Source organism: Artemia franciscana, chromosome 12, assembly GCF_032884065.1.
Source record: "Artemia franciscana chromosome 12, ASM3288406v1, whole genome shotgun sequence".
NCBI classification, from domain to species: Eukaryota; Metazoa; Arthropoda; class Branchiopoda; order Anostraca; family Artemiidae; genus Artemia; species Artemia franciscana.
The window spans coordinates 24,046,219-24,068,358 of NC_088874.1; the positions used below are offsets into that span (position 1 = coordinate 24,046,219).

The 22,140-nt window shown below is 38.6% G+C and overlaps 1 protein-coding gene across 1 annotated transcript in view; it reads right to left on the reverse strand.

Moving 5' to 3' along the window:
- LOC136033890 (uncharacterized) overlaps positions 1-22,140 on the reverse strand; it is a 48,749-nt gene that overhangs the window by 17,411 nt on the left and 9,198 nt on the right. Inside the window, exons 2-4 of the mRNA XM_065714877.1 lie at positions 8,139-8,628; positions 3,667-3,788; positions 575-672 (exon numbers count right to left, since the gene is read on the reverse strand). Of these exons, the coding sequence (XP_065570949.1) occupies positions 575-672; positions 3,667-3,788; positions 8,139-8,618 (700 nt within the window). The 5' untranslated portion in view covers positions 8,619-8,628. The remainder of the gene's footprint in view (positions 1-574; positions 673-3,666; positions 3,789-8,138; positions 8,629-22,140) is intronic.

Genomic DNA, 22,140 nt, shown 5'->3' on the forward strand with positions numbered 1-22,140 from the left:
GAACTAAATGAAGTTAGAGAAAATGCTGCAGGACAGTCGAAAGAGCCAACTTGGTTTAAAGACGTGCGCCATAGACCTTAGTAAAATGTTAATTAGTAATTAATAAAATGTTAATTAGCAACTTCTGGATTAAATCTTTCAGAAAAGTCAGGATAAAATATTAGGAATGATGAGTAACTAATGTACCTAGTTACTGTTTATTCCTACTCATGCACCTTTGAAGAAAGCATCTTAGTATTCCACTCCTAGAGTAAAAGGTGCTAAAAAAAATTCTTCATCGGCGTGGAGATGGACAAGTCAGCATATGAATTTCCCAGTCTTGAAAATAAAATACGATAAAACGTATTAGTTCCCCAAAAGAAAGTTAATTTAATTTTTTTTTGCACTATGAGGTTTCTACGGGGAATTGCTGAAAACCCCGTAGCCTTCTTCTGTGGGAACCCTTGCCCCCGATGCTATAGCACGGTTACGTAGAATAAAGGAAAGGGCAGTCCTTTTTCTATATGATTGATTAGTTTTCTCTTTTATGTAGAAACTTCAAGAAAAAAGGAGTATATTAGAAGTAGAAGATTACCAGTTGTTTTTCTTCTCGGTTTTGGTAAAGGGCCGTCAGTTTGGACACTAGCAGACACAAAACTTGGCTTTGGTCGTTTCGACGTATCAAAAGCCTGCCTACAATAAACAAAACAAATACATTAAGAGTTGCAAAATACCAATATTAGAAGCTGTCTATAGCAAACATTTAACGTATAAATAAAACTGTTATCATGACGAAGCAGAACTCAACTTTGGCGTTCTGCCAAATTGAATATGGCTTGTTACTTTTCTTTAAAAAATTTTTGCGGAAAGTTTTCTTGGTCTTTTTTTATAGAATTAAACACTTGGCAACAAAGCCAAGCTGATTTTAGAGAATTTTAGGCCAGCAGGGGATTCTGAAATAGTTAGTCATTGTTCATTTTCTTCATAGTCTTGTGTTAATCCAATACAAAACAAAGTCGACTGTGCCACTTTCTGTTTCGTGACAGCCAATTTATTGCTATGTTCTATTTTAATATCGTTTTAAAAAGGAAAAGGTCTTCAGAGATACCAGTATACATAATAAAACTCTAAGGCTATGTATAATTAATAAAATTCTCAGCTCCCTATTTCAACCGGTGCATTATATTCCTCTCTCCTGAGGACCATAAATTTTATTTATCTCTTCTCTGCTACAACACAGTGGCACCAATTCTCAAAAATTGGGAAGGGGGGAGGGGCTCTAATTCAACAGGCACATAAATTTCCCCTCATCTGATGACCAGACATTTTGTTTATCTCTTTGCTGCTACAACACAGTGGTACCAATTCACAAAAATTTAGGGGAGAGATATATTTTTCAAAATCTAAGTGGAGGGTGGCAACCTCATTGCTTTTTTGTCAATTTTTCAATAAAAACACCCCCTCAAAAAAGGTATTTGCCAAAATCTATGGGAGACGCATCCTCCATCACCCCAATGGACACCACTGCTACAACAATTATTGATTTACATTACTTGGAAAGCCCTTCTTCTTCTCCTCTATATTTACTCAACGGCTGAAAAACCTTATCTTAAAGAAAAATTCCATCTTTTTCAAGTTATACTAAAAAAACATGGATGTGCCATGAGTAGTTTCTAGAAACTGGGAAAAAACAAATGACACAATGCCTTTTATATTACTGAGGCAAAGACAGTAATTTTATTGGACAGTCATTTGGAGGACATTTGGAGGAATTCCTCTTTTCATAACTGTGATAGATAAGTCGTGCCCCTATAAAATTATTTATTCCTCACGTGTTTGCTTACAGAAGAAGGAAAAGAAAGGGCTCCTGGGGGAAACGATCATTCCTGGTGAGATGGTATTAAGTAGCAATTGATTTCCATCATAACTTACACATAAAATAAACAAAATCCATGCAGAAAATAACATAGATTATCACAATATCTATTGTAAAAATGACAGTTTTAACTGTGCTTCGGATCTTGCGTGTCAAGTGAATCCTAATTAATCAAAATTATCAGAGACGCAATTCTCTGATACTCTGAATCTGATGGTGTGATTTTCGTTAAGACTGTATTACTTTTAGGGAAGGTTTCCCCCTATTTTCTCAAATAAGGCAAATTTTTTCAGGCTCGTAACTTTTGATGGGTAAGACTAAACTTGATGAAACTTATATATTTAAAATCAGCTTTAAAATTCGATTCTTTTGATGTAGCTATTGGTATCAAAATTCCGTTTTTTAGAGTTTCGGTTACTATTGAGCCGGGTCTCTCCTTACTACAGTTCGTTACCACGAACTGTTTGATAGCGTAGCAAGGTTCCGAAATTTGAATTATCTTTCACAGGTTCCACAAGGGTCAAGTTCCCAAATCTTCGTCCCCACGCAGAGCCAGTCCTTTGCCATCCACATAACGGTATCTTAACAGTAGACTAAACTAAGTGTAATATTTTCAGAAACACTCTTCTTTCACTGCAGGAAATATGAGCCAAGCGTACTTATCCGTCCAGCTAACTATAAACTTTCTTGTTTCTTAGCCTGTGAAATGAACTGGGAAAGAATAGTCTTTGTTGACCTTGTTTGGTTTAAAATGCCTTTCCAGGAAACCAAACCTCTTCTTTCAGAAAAGGTTCCAATGTCAAAATCAACAACACTGTTTATTTTGTCAGGTTTGTCTGCCACTAATTCGGCACTTAGTATTGGTTCTTGAGCTAAAGTCGAAGGTTCAGTCACAACAGTAACATTCACATGATCACTATTGCACTTTTCTCCTAATCAACCTCACTAATCCATCATTTTTTACCCCAAAGATGGAACACGTTCTGTTATTATGTCAACATTTTCACACTTACCGTATCTTTAGTAACACATGGTTTTAGGTAGCCAACAGATTTGGTTTGGTTGCACGAATGACCATGACCACTTTATCTCCTAGCAGCAACAGAAGGATCACAACAAGATGATCTTTCAAAATAACAGCTAACTCAAAGATTGTTTGCCAGAGGGTGAAAAGCTGAACCAGAAATATTTTAATAATATTCTGGTAGCCTAATCGGGTAGCTACAGGCTGACAAATCATCACAAAAAATTAACAAATTATGTCTAGATCAGTGACTAACTAATATCCCTTACTCTATGAGAAGTATCAGAAAGTATTGGGGAAACAATTGCGATATTTCGGGAGGAGGGTCTGGAGGCCCCTTCGGTAAAAGCCAGCTTCAGGGGTCTATATTTCAGTCAATAGAAGATTTATGAAAATTATTAAGGAGGCGGAGAGGGGGAAATGTGTTTCCCCAAAGTCATGACCTGTCTAGATTGGTTCTTCACACTAGAAATGGTGGTATGCAAGAAAACCCTATAGTACCGTCTCTAAAAAAAAAAAATTATGTGTACTTGTATACAATTATTGCTCGTTTGACGAGACTGATAAAAATAACATCTTCCTACCTTCAAACCTTTGGATGGGGCCGGAGAAAAGGGGCTCGGAGTCAGTAGAACTCTTGGAATTATATAAATACAGTGGGATACTGGACTATTGTATAGAAGTAAATAACTACAAATAATAATTGCTCAGATGGACATAAAGCAGCCTTGTCCTTTTAAAATGATCCTTACTTGACAAAGAAAAAAAACAGACTAAAAAGAAATACTTTTCCAAATAATCAAATCCAGACTGTCTCCTTTGCACTTTCTGGGGTATTTGAGTGCTTCCTGTGCCTGTAGTAGATTCCAACTTTTGACATCTTTGTTCAAGCGTTCGAACATCAGCTTCCTGGAATTCGTATATATAAATATAATTACAAAAGCACAATATCATATACAAACCTTTCCATGGGGTAGGAGGGGTTTTAAGGGAGGGCCCAATAAAGTGATCAAGGATTTTTTAATATGCGTCGTGCTGGCGTTAACATACTGTTAGCAATAAACAAATCGAACGACTTTTGACATTAATTAACAAATTCAGAAAAAAAATTTCAAACCCCATTAAAAGAATGAAGAATATAACTAAATAGATAGCAGAGATGGTCAGAGTTGTTCTTGGCATAAGTTATCAACTGAGAAGGTATTGCTAGCAATAAAGTATACATTCCTTCTTATTTCTTCTTCTTGTGAGATACGTTATGCCAGTCTCACGGAAATATTTATTAGCACTCAAAATGCATCCATTTCAAAGAAACAAGTATAGCAGTTAAAAAAATTATATTACAGTGAAGCAATGCATCAGCATAATTATAGGCAATTTCTACAGATATTTCGGCCAAAGTGTGAATTGAAAATTCTTTTCAAAATATTTTGATCATTGCATCTTTCTTCTAGAATGAACAAAGTAAATGCTTGGAGTATTTTGTGCTAGACCAAGTTCCAGTGGAAAACCGTTAAACAACAAAAACATGGTATAAATGAAATTTACAAAGAACAATCTTAGTTCCCCAGAAGCTTAAAGGATAATCATAAACGGTTTAACTTCGTGTTACATTGACTCCCAAGCCCGGTTGATAAAGGAGGAGGGGCCGACGGGGGAGGGGACCCTTCGGTGAGATGAATTCCCATGAAACATCTGTGAAGAAATGAATACTCCCAGAAATATTGTGCCTGCTACGGCGTCCCCGGTTTCAAGCGACGCGATCTCGCTCTCTGGAATAGCGGCAAGATCAGAAAATATGCGAGCTATTTCCTGCGAAATAAATCTACAGAATTATGAATTCCGACTCTATAGCTGGAGTGTGAGATCGGTGAAGCGTGAATCAACAAGGCTAGTGATGGCTATGGAAAGGAATCGTTACCAAGCAGATGTTCTTTGTCTATCAGAGACAAGGTTGAACGGAGTGTCTGAAGAAACCATACCAGTCCGTGACTCCGACAACTCTTACTTATTCCTTAAATCTGGTGCGCATGATGGATCTGATGACCATGGAGTCGGCTTTACGATAGAGCGCCGTGCGCAAAAAGCTCTTCTTGCATGGGATCCAGTGAACTCGAGAATAGCCAGACTACAACTTAAAGGAAAATTATCCAACATTTCTATCATTACTGTCTACACACCAACGAGAGTGGCAACGGATGCTGACAAGGACTCCTTCTACACTGATCTGGAAATTACAATGCAGAAATGCCCTAAACGAGACCTTCTAATTTTAGCGGGCGATTGGAATTCCCGTGTTGGCCCAACAGACTCCAATGTTCGCGATATTGTTGGTCCATTCACATTCGGCCAGCGGTGCTCCAATGGTGATAGACTATTCCAGTTCGCGAGATCTCATAACCTTTTTATCATCAACATAATGTTCCAACATAAACCTTCTCAAAGGATAACTTGGCACTCAAATGATGGCTCCACCGCTGCCAAATTGACCATATATTGTTACGTCAGCGTTGGCGCTCCTCAGTCATCGATTCTTGAATTTACAGAGGGACGTGCACGGGGTAAAAATTTGGAAGCGATCATACGCTTTTAGGTGTAAAAATACTCTTGAGATTGAGCGCGAGGAAGAGACAACCCCTAAAAAGGAAGTTAAATGTGGAGAAACTGAAAATCCAAACGGTGAAAGAAGACTTTTGCCTGGAGTTACAGAACCAGTTTGCAAGCTTGACAGACTGCGACGAAGGCCCTACCAACCGATGGAAACAATTCCAGAGCACCACGGAAAAGGTGGCTTCTGAATTTATCGGCTAAGCTGCTGCAAAGACGAGAAAAAATTATGTCTCTGAGAAAACTGTAAAGCTAATCGAGGCTAGGCATCAAAGACACAAATTGCAGTAAAAAAGGCGATACGTAAACAGGTTAAATCCAGCTTGCGCCAAGACCGCCAACAATTTCGGGATGAGGTTGCTATAGAGATGGAATAAGCAGCCAGAAATAATCATACGAGAAGGCTGTATAGAACCCTCAAAGAAGTAACTGGAAAAAAGTCACCCATTGCTGGTCCTTTAAAAGACGCTCAAGGAAGCGTGATCCCTGACGTACAAGGTAAACTTGATCATTGGAAGAATCACTTTAAAGACCTCCTCAATCCAAATACAGATCGGCAAGATGCAATACCATTGCTGCCACCAACAGATGAAAGACCACCATATGAAATCGACATAGCACCACCTTCAGCTTCAGAGATACTAAACGCGATCAAACGGCTAAAAAACAATAAGTCACCTGAAGAAGATGGTCTTCCTCCTGAGGTTTACAAGGCCTCACCACACATTGTAGCGCAGCATCTAGAAATCCTCTTCAGTCTGATATGGGAGAAGAAGACCTTCCCGTCTGATTGGAAGGTGTCAGTGATAATCCCAGTATTTAAAAAGGGGGACAAATACGACAGCCGAAACTACCGAAAGATATCACTCATGAATATGACTACCAAAGTATTTGCGATGATTATGCTTAAAAGGTTCTAAGAAGCAGGGGATGAGCGGACGCGTGAAAATCAGTGCAGATTTAGAAGAGGGAGAGGGTGCACTGACCAGATCTTCAGTCTTTGCCTTATTCTCCAACAGTGCGAACGTTACAGCCTCTCATAATTAACATGTTCCTTACTCAGTAACCCGCGAGAACCTTTGGTGAATCATGGTGAAAGAAGGTATGCCGGTTGAATTCGTGGAGCTGTTGAAAGCCTACTACGAGCATTGCAGATCGATCGTAAGAGTGCTAGAGCGAAGAAACTGAGCCCGTCAGTGTAGAAAGCGGTGTGAAACAGGGGTTTATATTGTCGATAGCTTCACCTATCTTGGCTCAGTAATAGACCCTCGTGGAGGCTGTGACCTTGACGTACAAAACAGAATCAACAAAGCCCAGGCCATCTTCTCACAACTCCACCGCCATTTGTGGAACCGGCGGGAAATCAGCATAAAGACAAAAATTTCTGTAAATAAAGCGACTGTTAGATCTGTCCTCTTTTATGCAGTCGAAACTTAGCCACTGAAGGTGCTTCATCTCCATGATTTGGAAGTCTTTGACCACCGCTGTCTACGAAAAATCCTGAAGACTCGACACTCCGATAGAATCTCAAATGTTGATATGCGCCACCACTGCTGTAAAATCGAAACCGCTACCACGATTTTCAAACAGAGAAGATTGCGTTGGCTGGGTCATGTGCTTAGAAGACCTAATGACCGCATCACAAAGCAAGTGCTTCTAGCTGCCCAATTGAAGAATGGGCCAAAAAAGCGGTCAATTGAAGAATTATTGGGCAACTGCCAAAAACGACCTCAGCCCCGTCGGCGGTTTTCGAAGATTTGGCAGAAAGTGGGAGAGCTGCTGGCTCCGGTTTGCTGAAGAGTTGGCACAAGATTGCGACAAATGGGAGTCAACCATACGTAGTCTTCTACATGCCGGGTGAGGCGTCCTTGTCTGGTCCCAATACAAGTACAAGTACAAGTAAGTACACTAATATTTTCAAGCCAACCTAAAGCCTTATTTAAGGCATTTTGGGTCTTTATATAACGAAAAACTATAAGTGACTAAAGTCCTTTTCCAACACAAAGTTGAAGTTTTTGCTCAGTGATGAGTCACATATGGTTGTATTTGTTCCAAACATCAATTTTTTCTGAGGTTATCGCTCATCTTAACCGTCTTTTAAGATAAATGTATTAAGCTGGATATCTCCAGAATAAAAAAAAAAATTAATATTGGATTTGTGCAAATACTTGCACTACAGAAGTGAAGTCCATTCAGTTTCATTCTACATGCTTTAAGACTCTTGGCATAGCAAGTTTTCTTTTGAGCATCCATAATTTATCAATGGAAATTATTTGTCAACACACGCTACACATTCGCACGCCTACACTCTTAATACACAAGAAAAAAAGTGACGTTAGCCCAGCCTTTCAATCTGGATATACGATTTTGATACCAAACCTTTTGAGTGGCCAATTCGTTTGTGGTTTCATGTATATTGTGTTATTCTAGGATGAACGAAATTCTGTGTTGATTTATATGCAGTCCATGGAATGAAATTTTTGTTCAAAAACAAAGGTTAAGAGATATACACATAAATAGCATCATTAACTAGCTTCTTACTATGACAAGATAAGACCCAACATATGTTCAGTGAACTGATAATCTTGCAAAAATTTCTTTAAATCTAATATCTAAAGTTAAGTTAGAACCCAACACAGTTGCAGAACTTACCTTAAAATGGAGTTGGGTTTTCAGCATTCTCAGTTCATTCTCTTTATCCATAACCAAATGGTCATAATGCCGCTTTTGTCCAACATTTTGCTTTGTTAGCTCTTCTTTTACTTCAGCAAGTCTGGTATTTTTCTGAGCAAGTTCTTCCTTCAATAGAATCAGTTCCGCCTCTCTATCCTTTAAGAGTTTCTGTAGTTTCTCTGCTTTGTCTTCCTTACTGCTGTCTAGCTTTATTGGTGAAATATGTGACCATTCTTTTATTGCGCTTTTATTACTTGGAGTAGATTGTGTACTTGTGCAAGTTATCTGTTCTGTCAACCTATTTTCAGCTGCCTTTTCAATTTGAGTTGCAGCCATCACAAAAGTTTCCATAATATCATCATCAAGATCACCCCACTCTTCATCCTTAACTGGATTGGGACTTTGTTGAGTTGGCATCCCATTTGACATAAAAACTGGACGTTTAAATGAAAAACTCATCTTGTCATACCTATAACACATAGATAAATAAGTTCATGGTATAACCAGAAATTCGGTCCAGAAAGGGGAGGGGACTAAATACTGAGGAATTTTTCCCAGAGAGAAGGGATAGATAACATCACCTGTGCAATGTGGAGTGTGAACAGCAAAAAAGTGATTGGCTATGCTAAAAAAAACTGTTTCAGATCGTAAGCAACTCTAAAAACAAAAGAAGCAACACTTCGGCTTTGTTGCTTAAATTGATTTTACAGTTGAGAACCTTGCAACACTTTTGAAAAAGCTTGTCCTAAGAAGAGAAATGATGAATAGAATTATTAAAGAGAAACAATATAATGATGGCTTGTTGCTTAAAGATGGTCTCGAAATACTTCGTTTAAGTTTAAAATAAGCTTTATTTTCTAGTTCCTGACAACTATTTAAAATTGCCACTCTTAAAAATATTCCAAATTTAAAAGCTTAAGCTCACTTCACCGTAAACCATAAAATATATAATTTGGTTTTGATTTATTTGATGGTAAGAACAATTTGGCTACTGAACAAATTTTTCTTAGCCTCATATGCACTTTAGAAAGTGATAATATATACTTAATGCAGTTATAGAATCTCTCTCCCCAGTTTCAGAATGTCCTCTGCCGTTTATGCTTAAAGACCAATCTCCGCAATAGAGATGAAAACCATCAGGCACCAAAAATGAGTACATGGGCTGTCAAATGTTGTAAACTCACCATTGTCAAAGATGACTATGCTTGAACACCTAATTGTTAACTCCGAAATAAAAACTAATCATTTATTTGATTTTGCATGATTAGGCACAAAAACTAGCTGAAGTTGCAAACCTTCCATTTGCCAAAAATGGCCGTAGTCTAAAGACTAATTACAACTTTCAAACCTTTACTTCCCTCACAATTTTGGCCAGATCAAACAGTTTGTGTTAACGAACTGTAGTAAGGAGCGACCCGGTTCAACAGTAACCAAAACTCAAAAAAAAGGAATTTTTATACTAATAGCTACATCAAAAGAATTGCATTTTAATACTCGTTTTAAATATATAACTCTCGTCAAGTTTAGCCTTATCCATCAAAAGTTACGAGCCTGAGACAATTTGCCTTATTTTAGAAAATAGGGGGAAACAACCCCTAAAAGTCATAGAATCTTAACGAAAATCACACCATCAGATTCAGCGTATCAGAGAACCCTACTGTAGAAGTTTCAAGCTCCTATCTACAAAATGTGGAATTTTGTATTTTTTGCCAGAAGGCAGATTACGGATGTGTGTTTATTTGTTTGTTTTTTTTTTCCCAGGGGTGATCGTATCAACCCAGTGGTCCTAGAATCTTGCAAGAGGGCTCATTCTAACGGAAATGAAAAGTTCTAGTGCCCTTTTTAAGTGACCAAAAAATTGGAGGACACCTAGGCCCTTTCCCACGCTAATTATTTTCCTAAAGTCACCGGATCAAAATTCTGAGATAGCCATTTTATTCAGCGTAGTCGAAAAACCTCATAACTAACTATGTCTTTGGGGACGACTTACTCCCCCACAGTCCCCGTGGGAGGGAATAAAAGTTACAAACTTTGACCAGTGCTTACATATAGTAATGGTTATTTGGAAGTGTATAGATATTTTCAGGGGGATTTTTAGGTTGGGGGGGGGGGGTTGAGAAGAAGGGGATATATTGGGAGAGCTTTCCTTGGAAGAATTTGTCATGGGAGAAAAAAATTTCATGAAGGGAGCGCAGGATTTTCTAGCATTATTTAAAAAAAAAAACAATGAAAAAATAAATATGAAAAAGTTTTTTCAACTGAAAGTAAGGAGAAGCATTAAAACTTAAAACGAACAAAAATTATTACGCATATGACGGGCTTACCTCTTCCTAATACCCCGCTCTTTGCGCTAAAGTATTTTTAGTAATTTCAACTATTTATTCTACGGGTTTTGTGATTCAGGGGTCATTTTCAAGAAATTGAATTTAAGCTTTAATGTAAAGAGCGAGGTACTGACGAGGGGGTGAACCCCCTCATATCTATATCTATATATATATATATACTAGCTGTTGGGGTGGCGCGAAGCACCACCCCAACACCTAGTTGGTGGGGGCGCTTCGCGCCCCCCCCCGCGCGTAAGTCGTTACGCGCCATTGTAGTTGTGTCCCTGTGTCTCACCTGTGAATAAAGAAAGATATACATATATATATATATATATATATATATATATATATATATATATATATATATATATATATATATATATATATATATATATATGTTTTTAACTACGTAAAACTTGCGAATATACAACATTCTTCGATGTCCCATTGTCTGTGCGTATAAATAGATTGTCAGTTTTACCGACTCTTGAACATGCAACATAAAATTGTCCATGGGAAAAACAATCCGTATTCAGATTTATACCTGATTATTCTAATGATTGCCCTTGAGCTTTGTTGATGGTGATTGCTAATCGAACATTCCCTGTGTCCCCATCGTCATTTATATATCCCCCCTGCCCCCGGCATCCCCCTTCTAGTTGTGTCCCTGTGTCCCGGTCGTCATTTGTGTCCCAGTGTCCCAGTCTGTAATTTCTCTTTGAGCGTCCCGGTCGTCATTTGTGTCCCGGTGTCCCGGTCTGTAATTTATCTTCGAGTGTCCCGGTCGTCATTTATATCTCCCGGTCGTTATTTGTGTCCCAATGTCCCAGTCTGTAATTTCTCGTTGAGTGTCCCGGTCGTCATTTATATTCCCTGTGTCCCGGTTTTTAGTTTTCTTTTTCTCCTTTATTTTTCAGTTTTTTTCCTTTTTTTAGTTTTTTTTCTTTTTCAGCTTTTAGTCTTTTTAGTTTTTTTATTAGTTTTTATTTTTTTTTTCTTTTTAGTTTTTTGTAGTTTTTACCTTTTTTTATTTTTTTTTATTTATTTTTGTTTTTTTTCATTTTTAGTTTTTAGTTTTTTTACCTTTTTTATTTTTTTTTAGTTTTTTTGCTTTTTTAGTTTTTTTAGTATTTTCTTTTTAGTTTTTTTGTAGTTTTTACCTTTTTTAGTTTTTTTTTCTTCTTTTGTATTAATGCTAAAGCCAAGGTCCGAACCTGGAACCTCTCGGACCTGGAACCTGGAACATAACGCTTTACCAACTCAGCTACTTCGGCTTGAATTATATGATGAAATAATTCAGACGTCATATAATGACGTCACTCGACAGACAGACAGACTAGCTTTTGGGGTGGCGCTTCGCTCCAACCCAACACCTAGTTGGTGGGGCGCTTCCCCCCCCCCAAGCCCCCCCGCGCGTAAGTCGTTACATGCCATATTAGTCACGCGCCATTGTAGTTGTGTCCCTGTGTCCCACCTGTGAATAGATATATATATATATATATCTATATATATAAAAATAAGTTGTCTGTCTGTCTGTGGATCAGGTGACGTCATGTTTCTGTGTTGACTGACGTCATGAAATTAGTTGTCGTCATTTTTGCTTTGACGGTGACGTCATTAACGGTATTTAAGACATTTGTTCACGGAAAAATGTTTAATTGTAAAATGACTGAAGAACCTACAATGGCAACAGCCGAGGAAGCTGCTCAAAGAGTTTATGCCAAAAAACTTGCTGCTGATAGAGAAAGTAAGAAAAGAAAGCGTTCCGAGGAATCACAAGAACAGCAAGAAAACAGGCTTGCGGCTAAAGAACGCAAAACCGCGCAGTTAGATGAAAATCCACCTGGACAGCGAGAGTCAAAACATATCAAAACTGAAAATGATAGCGATGATGATTGGGTTTGGGATTTTGACTTGGATAAGGTCATCAATGCCTACCAGATTTAAGTTAAAAAAACAAAGGTTCGTCGATATGTACTTCATAGTGACGCTGAAAAATAAAGAAGAAAAAGAAAACTGAAAAAAGAAAAAAGGTAAAAAACTAAAAAAAAACTAAAAAGAAAAAACACTCAAAGAGAAATTACAGACCGGGACACAAATGACGACCGAGACCGAGGGAATATAAGTGACGACCGGGAACCTCAAAGAGAAATTACAGACTGGGACACCCGGACACAAATCACGACCGGGACACAGGGAATATAAATGACGACCGGGACACAGGGACACAACTACAACGGGGACGCCGGGGGCACAGGCGGACGACCGGGACACAGGGATTGTTCGAATAGAAATTACAGACCGGGACACCGGGACACAAATGACGACAGGGACACCGGGACACAGGGAATATAAATGACGACCGGGACACTCAAAGAGAAATTACAAACTGGGACACCGGGACACAAATGACGACCGGGACACAGGGAATATAAATGACGACCGGGACACAGGGACACATCATTAGAATAATGAGGTATAGATCTGAATACGGATTGTTTTTCCCATGGACAATTATATGTTGCATGTTCAAGAGTCAGTAAACCTGACAATCTATTTATATGCACAGACAATGGGACAGCGAAGAATGTTGTATATTCGCATGTTTTACGTAGTTAAAAACATATATTTATATCTATCTCTATTCACAGGTGGGACACAGGGACACAACTACAATGGCGCGTAACTAATATGGCGCGTAACGACTTATGCGCACCCACCAACTAGGTGTTGGGGTGGCGCGAAGTCACCCCAACATATATATATATGTTGCATATAAATAGATTGTCAGGTTTACTGACTCTTGAACATACAATATATAATTGTCCATGGGAAAAACAATCCGTATTCAGATCTATACCACATTATTCTAATGATGTGTCCCTGTGTCCCGGTCGTCATTTATATTCCCTGTGTCCCGGTCGTCATTTGTGTCCCGGTGTCCCAGTTTGTAATTTCTCTTTGAGTGTCCCGGTCGTCATTTATATTCCCTGTGTCCCGGTGTCCTGGTCGTCATTTGTGTCCCGGTGTCCCGGTCTGTAATTTCTATTCGAACAATCCCTGTGTCCCGGTCGTCATTTATATATCCCGCCTGTGCCCCCGGCGTCCCCGTTGTAGTTGTGTCCCTGTGTCCCGGTCGTCATTTATATTCCCTGTGTCCCGGTCGTGATTTGTGTCCAGGTGTCCCAGTCTGTAATTTCTCTTTGAGGCTCCCGGTCGTCATTTATATTCCCTCTGTATCGGTCGTCATTTGTGTCCCGGTCTGTAATTTCTCTTTGAGTGTTTTTTCTTTTTAGTTTTTTTTTTAGTTTTTTACCGTTTTTCTTTTTTCAGTTTTCTTTTTCTTCTTTATTTTTCAGCGTCACTATGAAGTACATATCGACGAACCTTTGTTTTTTTAACTTAAATCTGGTAGGCATTGATGACCTTATCCAAGTCAAAATCCCAAACCCAATCATCATCGCTATCATTTCAGTTTTGATATGTTTTGACTCTCGCTGTCCAGGTGGATTTTCATCTAACTGCGCGGTTTTGCGTTCTTTAGCCGCAAGCCTGTTTTCTTGTTGTTCTTGTGATTCCTCGGAACGCTTTCTTTTCTTACTTTCTCTATCAGCAGCAAGTTTTTTGGCATAAACTCTTTGAGCAGCTTCCTCGGCTGTTGCCATTGTAGGTTCTTCAGTCATTTTACAATTAAACATTTTTCCGTGAACAAATGTCTTAAATACCGTTAATGACGTCACCGTCAAAGCAAAAATGACGACAACTAATTTCATGACGTCAGTCAACACAGAAACATGACGTCACCTGATCCACAGACAGACAGACAACTTATTTTTATATATATAGATAGATAGATATAAAAATAAGTTGTTTGTGTGTTGACTGACGTCATGCATGTTTGTCGACTGACGTTGAGCATTATGCCGTCACGAAGTTGTTTGTCGACTCACGTCATGTTTGTTATGACGTCAAAGGCTTTGTGTATGACGTCATTATAAGTATATAAGAAGGCCTTTCAAAGAGAAATTTTTAATATAGATTTTAACATGACAGAAGAACCTACAATGGCAACAGCCGAGGAAGCTGCTCAAAGAGTCTATACCAAAAGGCTTGCGGCTAATAGAGAAAGTATGAAAAGAAAGCGTGCCGAGGAATCACAACAACAGCGTGAAAACAGGCTTGCGGCTAATAGAGAAAGCATGAAAAGAAAGCGTGCCGAGGAATCACAGGCTAATAGAGAAAGTATGAAAAGAAAGCGTACCGAGGAATCACAACAACAGCGTGAGAACAGGCTTGCGGCTAATAGAGAAAGTATGAAAAGAAAGCGTGCCGAGGAATCACAACAACAGCGTGAAAACAGGCTTGCGTATCAAAGAGAAATCACCAAAAGAAAGCGTGCCGAGGAATCACAAGAGCAACCTGAAAATTTTCGCCTGGCATTCAAGTACAGCCCAGTTGATGATTATAGCTTGAATAGATGCGTTCAAATCGGGACTATGTCTAAAATTTGTCCCTATTGCAAGGCCTTGAAATTTAATGGTGAAACAATGGGAATGTGTTGCACCTCAGGAAAAGTGAAACTTCCTCAACTGGCTGCACCACCAGAGCCATTGAAGACTTTGCTTACTGGAACTACGTCAGAATCTAAGCGTTTTCTGTTAAGCATTAGAAAATATAACTCATGTTTCCAAATGACGTCGTTTGGTGCCCAAATTTGGTGCGCCAAATCTCAGGCGAGAATCATAAATTTTTACAACAGTACTTCATCAGTGATAGAAATTCTGAATTGAATGCACGTTGCGAAATTTCTCCCGACGTTGAAAGGTATCGTTTCCCAATTGCAACATCTTTCCCACGAAAATAATAATTTAGTGCGTCTGTTCAAAACAGCCATCGATTTGATGCCTACTGATACGCATAAAATTGTTATTTCCGCTGACAAAACGTCTACTGGCCAACATGTGATTAGATACAATGATCCAACTATCGACGAAGTGGCAATCGTTATGGTCGGTGATCAGTTTTTACCTCGAGATATTATTCTTCATAAGTGAAACACTCAGTTGGTAAGAATTGCTGAAACTCATCGATGTTACGATGCCCTACAATATCCTATCATTTTTTGGGATGGAGCCGACGGCTATCACTTTAATAATAAATTGCAAGATCCATCCACTAACAAACAAACGGATAAGAAATGCAGCGCAATGCATTATTATTCCTATAGACTAATGATTCGGCAGGATGAAGACAATTATATTTTAAAATGCCGTCAATTGTTTCACCAATACATCGTTGATATGTATGCAAAAATTAAATCAGAACGTTTGCTATTTATCCGTCTAAATCAGACCAAGCTCCGCTCTGAACAATACATTCATTTGCGAGATGCAGTTGTAAATGACGGTAATACCACAAACGTTGGAAGATTAACGATTTTATCTTCGTCACATGCTGGCAGTCCCCGTCATATGCATGAATATGCTCAAGATACTATTGCGTTAATGCACACATAAACGTTGAATACTGTAACTCCGTAAAGGCAATCAAATACATATGTAAATACGTCACCAAAGGCAGCGACATGGCAGTTTTTGGCTTGCAGTCCGAAATCAGTGATATCGCTCAAATCGTACAATATCAGGCTGGAAGATACATAAGCAGTAATGAAGCTGTTTGGCGAATTCTTTCATTTCCGATACATGAACGTAGTCCAGCTGTTGTTCACTTAGCGGTACATTTACAGAATGGTCAACGTGTTTATTTTTCGGAATCCAACGTGCAACAAAGAGCCCTGAATCCACCGGATACAACGTTAACTGCTTTCTTTTCGTTATGTCAAAATGATTCTTTTGCAAAAAAACTGTTGTATACTTAAGTGCCTTCGTATGTGGAATGATTAAACGTGGAAGATTTTTTAGATCATGTTTTGTGAGAAAAAAGCATTCCTGCATTATTTCAGTTCAAGGAACAATCTTACCAAAATAGTCAAAATCAAATAAGTAAATTATAACTGCCGAAAACAAACAATTTAAGAGGAATTTTTTGCGGCTATTCGTTTTATTTTCTATTTATTTATTACTCACGATAAAGACACAAAGACAACACTGCAGGGTAAAAAAGTAAAAAAAAAGGTGTCACAATGCAATCTTACCATTTTTAGGACTTCAAGTGGAAAAAAAAAATTACATAACAAAAATATGCAACTCTCAATTTTTCATCATATTTTTCCTACAGAGAAGACTAACAAACCAATAAAAGCTGGAGAGCATAAGAAAAAATCAACAAGGCCTTTTTTAGTTTAGCCAGCCATGTTTGAACAATCATTTCCATAAGAAATCTAATTTTTGTAATTATTAAACTAAGAACATGTTATAGACAGAGTAGAGCAGAAAGAATTTTCAAGATAATTAATTTCCTTCAAAATAGCCAGCAAAGAACCATCCAAGCGGTTCGGGGGAGGGGGGGAATTCAACGAAGGGCCAATAAAACATAGGAACTCATGCTTAGCAGGGTTTGCCAACAAACCTATTTAGTTAGTTACAAGGGATAAAGATTACTTTTAATACAATGATGGTTCCCACTAACCAAGTGAGTGTCATTTATATAAGCAACACGACTAGGACCAAATAGCCGTTATTTACACTAATCAAAAAGAATACAGACAATTACCTAGAGCATTTCCAAATATACACGAGGAGAATACCCCACCTTGTTTGATATCTTTTTTAACAGAAATTTGATCAGATGTGAAATTTTGCATAAATCAATGTTGCGATTTGGCACTTTATGGACAAGATATCGAATAAACTGCCTAATTCAGTTCCCTGTTTTCCATTGCTGTCTTGAGAAATAGTTTTCTTTCGTTTTTATTGATTTATTAACTTTCCAATATGTGCATAGAATGCCAAATCCATAAAAATGCCAACAAATAAAAATTTTCTTGCTGCACTTATCTTTAGATGTTACAATTGGTTCAAACCATAGCACTTTTTTATGGCACTTGGTATTAACCAAGTGACATATAGCAATTGCAAATTCTGTCGGTCTGTCTGTTCTGGTTTTGCTACTTTAGGCACTTCCAGGTAAGCTAGGACGATGAAATTTGGCAGGCGTATCAGGTACCGGACCACATTAAATTGGAAATAGTCGTTTTCACGATTTGACCATCCGGGTGGAGTGGGGGGTTTGGTTAATTCGAAAAAAAATTAGAAAAAATGAAGTATTTTTAACTTACGAACGGGTGATGGAATCTTAATGAAATTTGATGTTTGGAAGGATATCGTGTCTCAGAGCTCTTATTTTAAAGCCCGACCAGATCCGGTGAAATTGGGGGGACCTAAAATCTTGGAAAACGCTTAGAATGGAGGGATCGGGATGAAACTTGGTGGAAAAATAAGCAGAAGTCCTAGATACATGATTGACATAACCGGAACGGATCTGCTCTGTTTAGGGGAGTTGGGGGGGGGGGGGTTAATTCTGAAAATTAGAAAAAATAAGGTATTTTTAACTTACGAAGGAGTGATTGGATCTTAATGAAATTTGAAGTTCGGAAGAATATCGTATCTCAGAGCTCTTATTTTAAATCCCGACTGGATCCGGTGAAATTGAGGGGTATTGAGGGGGGAACCTAAAATCTCGGAAAACGCTAGTTTAGGCACTTCCAGATAAGCTAGGACGACGAAATCTGGCAGGCGTTTCAGGGACCAGACCAGATTAAATTAGAAATAGTCATTTTCCCTATTCGACCATCTGGGGGGGGAGTGGGGGGACGGTTAGTTAATTATTTTTTTTTAGAAAAATGAGGTATTTTTACCTCAACGAACAGGTGATCGGATCTTAATTAAATTTTATATTTAGAAGGATATCGTGTTTCAGAGTTCTTATTTTAAATCCCGACCGGATCCGGTGAAATTGGGAGGAGTTGGGGGGACATAAAATCTTGGAAAAAGGTTAGAGTGGAGGGATCGGGATGAAACTTGGTGGGAAAAATAAGCACAAGTCCTAGATACGTGATTGACATAGCCGGAACGGATCCGCTCTCTTTGGGGGAGTTGGGGGGGAGGGTTAATTCTGAAAAGTTAGAAAAAATGAAGTATTTTTAACTTACGAAGGAGTGATCGGATCTTAATGAAATTTGATTTTTGGAAGGATATCGTGTCTCAGAGTTCTTATTTTAAATCCCGACCGGATCCGGTGACATTGGGAGGAGTTGGGGGGACATAAAATCTTGGAAAACGCTTAGAGTGGAGGGATCGGGATGAAACTTGGTGGTAAAAATAACCATGAGTCCTAGATGCGTGATTTAAATAACCGGAACGGATCCACTCTCTTTTGGGGAGTTGGGGGGAGGAGGGTTAATTCTGAAAAATTAAAAAAGTGAGGTATTTTTAACTTACGAAGGAGTGATCAGATCTTAATGAAATTTGAATAAGAAGGATATTGTGTCTCAGAGCACTTATGTTAAATCCCGACCGGATCCGGTGAAGGGGAAGTTGGGGGGCGGAACCTAAAATCTTGGAAAACGCTTAGATTGGAGGGATCGGGATGAAACTTGGTAGGAAAAATAAGCACAAGTCCTACATACGGGAACCGGAACGGACCTGCCCTCTTTGGGGGAGTTGGGGGGGGGGTTAATTCTAAAAAATTAGAAAAAATGAGGTATTTTTGACTTACGAGAGAGTGATCGTATCTTAATGAAATTTCATATTTAGAAGACCCTCGAAACTCAGATCTCTTATTTTAAATCCCGACCTGATCCAGTGTCATTAGGGGGGGGGGGCCGGAAACCTTGGAAAACGCTTAAAGCGGAGAGATCAGGATGAAACTTTGTGGAAGAATAAGCACAAGTCCAAGATAGGTGACTGACATAACCGGACCGGATCCGCTCTCTTTGGTGGAATTGGGGGGAGTAATTCGGAAAAATTAGAAAAAATGAGGTATTTGTAACTTACGAACGGGTGATCATATCGTAATGAAATTTGATATCTAGAAGGATTTTGTGCTTTAGAACTCTCATTTTAAATCTCGACCAGATCCAGTGACATTGAAGAGAGTTGGAGGGGGAAACTGGAATTCTTGGAAAACGTGAAAATCGAGGTATCTTACGAATGGGTGATCGGATCTTAATGAAACTTGATATATAGAAGAATTTTATGTCTCAGATGCTCCATTTTCAATTCAAATCAGATCCAGGGACATAGAGGGTTGGAGGGGGGGAAACAGAAATTTTGGAAAACCCTTAGAGTGGAGAGATCGGATGAAACGTGATGGGAAGTATAAGCACAAGTTATAAATACGAGATTGACGCAATTGGTACGGATCTGCTCTCTTTGAGGGAGCTGGAGGTTGTTGATTTGAAAAAATCACAAAAATTAAGGTATTTCTAACTTGAGAATGGGTGACCAGATCTTAATGAAATTTGATATTTAGAAGGAACTCATGTCTCAGAGCTCTTATTTCAAATTCCGACCAGATCTTTTGACACTGGGGGGATTTGGAGGGGGAAACCGGAAATCTTGGAAAACGCTTATAAATGTCGTAGACACGTGATTGACGTAACCGGTCTGGATCCGCTCTCTTTTGTGGAGTTAGGTGGTGGGGTTCAGTGCTTTGGCGATTTTGGTGCTTCTGGACGTGCTAGGACGATGAAAATTGGTAGGCGTGTCAGGGAGCTGCAAAACTTGACTTGATAAAGTAGTTTTCTCTGATTCGACCATCTGGGGCTGAAGGGAGAGGAAATTAGAAAAATTGAGGTATTTTTAACTTACGAGTGAGAGATCAGATCTTAATGAATTTTGATATTTAGAAGGACCTCGTGACTCAGAGCTCTTATTTTAAATCCTGACCGGCATTAAGCCTCTGATTTTCCTTTTAAAGCAATCTATTGATTCTTAGAATTTTGCTAGAGCTCATGCCATATGAGCTCTTGGCTCTTTCGACCTCGTCACAAGTTCCATATGAGCTCTTGGCTCTTCCGACCTCGTCACACGTGCCATATGAGCTCTTGGCTCTTCCGACCTCGTCACAAGTGCCATATGAGCTCTTGGCTCTTCCGACCTCGTCACAAGTGCCATATGAGCTCTTAGCTCTTGTTTTCTGATGCAAAACTGTATGTACGGCAGTTTTACCAAAAAAAAAGAGAGTCTGGCTACATTTTTTTTTTTTTACAATCGCAGCTGTTGCTACATTTGGATTTGTAACACCAAGGAACTTCAAAACAAAAGTGACTAAGCTATTAAGAAATAAATGTTGCTAAAAAAGTAAGAATCGCCTATGTTTATCTTTTTATTGAATAAAAAAAAACAAGTTTTTCAACTGAAGTAAGGAGCAACATTAAAACTTAAAACGAACAGAAATTATTCCGTATATTAGGAGAATTACCGCCTCTTCAATGCCTCACTCTTCACGCTAAATTTGTTTATAACTTCGAAAAAAAATTTCTTATTCTTATTAAACGATCCTTGTGTTTCAGAAATTGCTCTTAAAGAATTGAGAGAAAAATTCAATTTTTATCTAAAGGGGAACGTATTGAGGAGGGGAGAACTCCCTTCATATACGGAATAATTTCTGTTCGTGTTAAGGTTTAATGTTGCTCCTTACTTGCAGCTGAAAAAAAAACTTGTTTTTCAATTTTATTCCTGATTGTTTTTCAAATATTACTGGGGAATTTGGTTCCCCTCCATGGAAAATTCCCTCACTTCACGGAAAAACTCATACGAATGAAGTTCCTCCCACGTAAATACCCCTCCCTGTGAAAATTCCCCCGACAATTCCATCCTTGCAGAAAATTCCCCTAAAAATTTCTTGCCCATGATTCCACCTGAGCATAAAAGCATACTTTCATTTAAAAAGGCTTTAATTTCTTGAAGTTTTCAAATTATGCCAAAAATCCCCCTTCTTTGGAAAATTTTTCCCAAAAATCACCCTACCCCCAGTGGAAGGTTGGTCCCACAGAAAGTTCTCCCGGATAATTCTCTCACGGGATTCCCCCATGGAAAGTTTTTATGGGGATATCCCACCCCGCTAAGGAAAAACCCTCCTGATAAATACAATCCCACTGAAAGTTTCCCCGGAACATCCCAACACGTAAAATTTAGTAAGCAAAGACAAATTAAGACATATATAAACAATTTTGAATAGGAATTCTGGCAAATTCCCCCAGTGTAAAATATCTGTATACTTCCCAGTAACAAATTCTACATATAAACACTCTTACACATTTCAAGACTAAGAAACAGATTGTGCAAAAGTCTTACGAAAGAAAAGGGTCAGGTACGATTCAGTTCCGGAATGATGTCTCCAAGACCAACTGTGAGAAAAGAACAAAGCTATACAATGAGTCACAGGTCAGGCGTGCACAGGCCAAAGCTGATTTGGTTATCCATGGGAACTCTTACAGTTCCAAAAAACGGTCCGATTCGTGCAGCCTAACCAGCTGCAATGGAACACTAAATGGTTCACCCTGCAATGTAACCAGTGTAAATAGTCAGTTAGATGGTAATGTTTTTCAAAGTATAATGTATACAAGTAATAATAGTAGTGAGGCAAACCAAAAGACTTCTGTGCCCTCTAGCAGACTTAGAGTTGATGCTGGCAACAGCTATTGCAAGAACATTGGTAGGCTTAGTGTTATTTTTAGTAATGTCGACTGCATA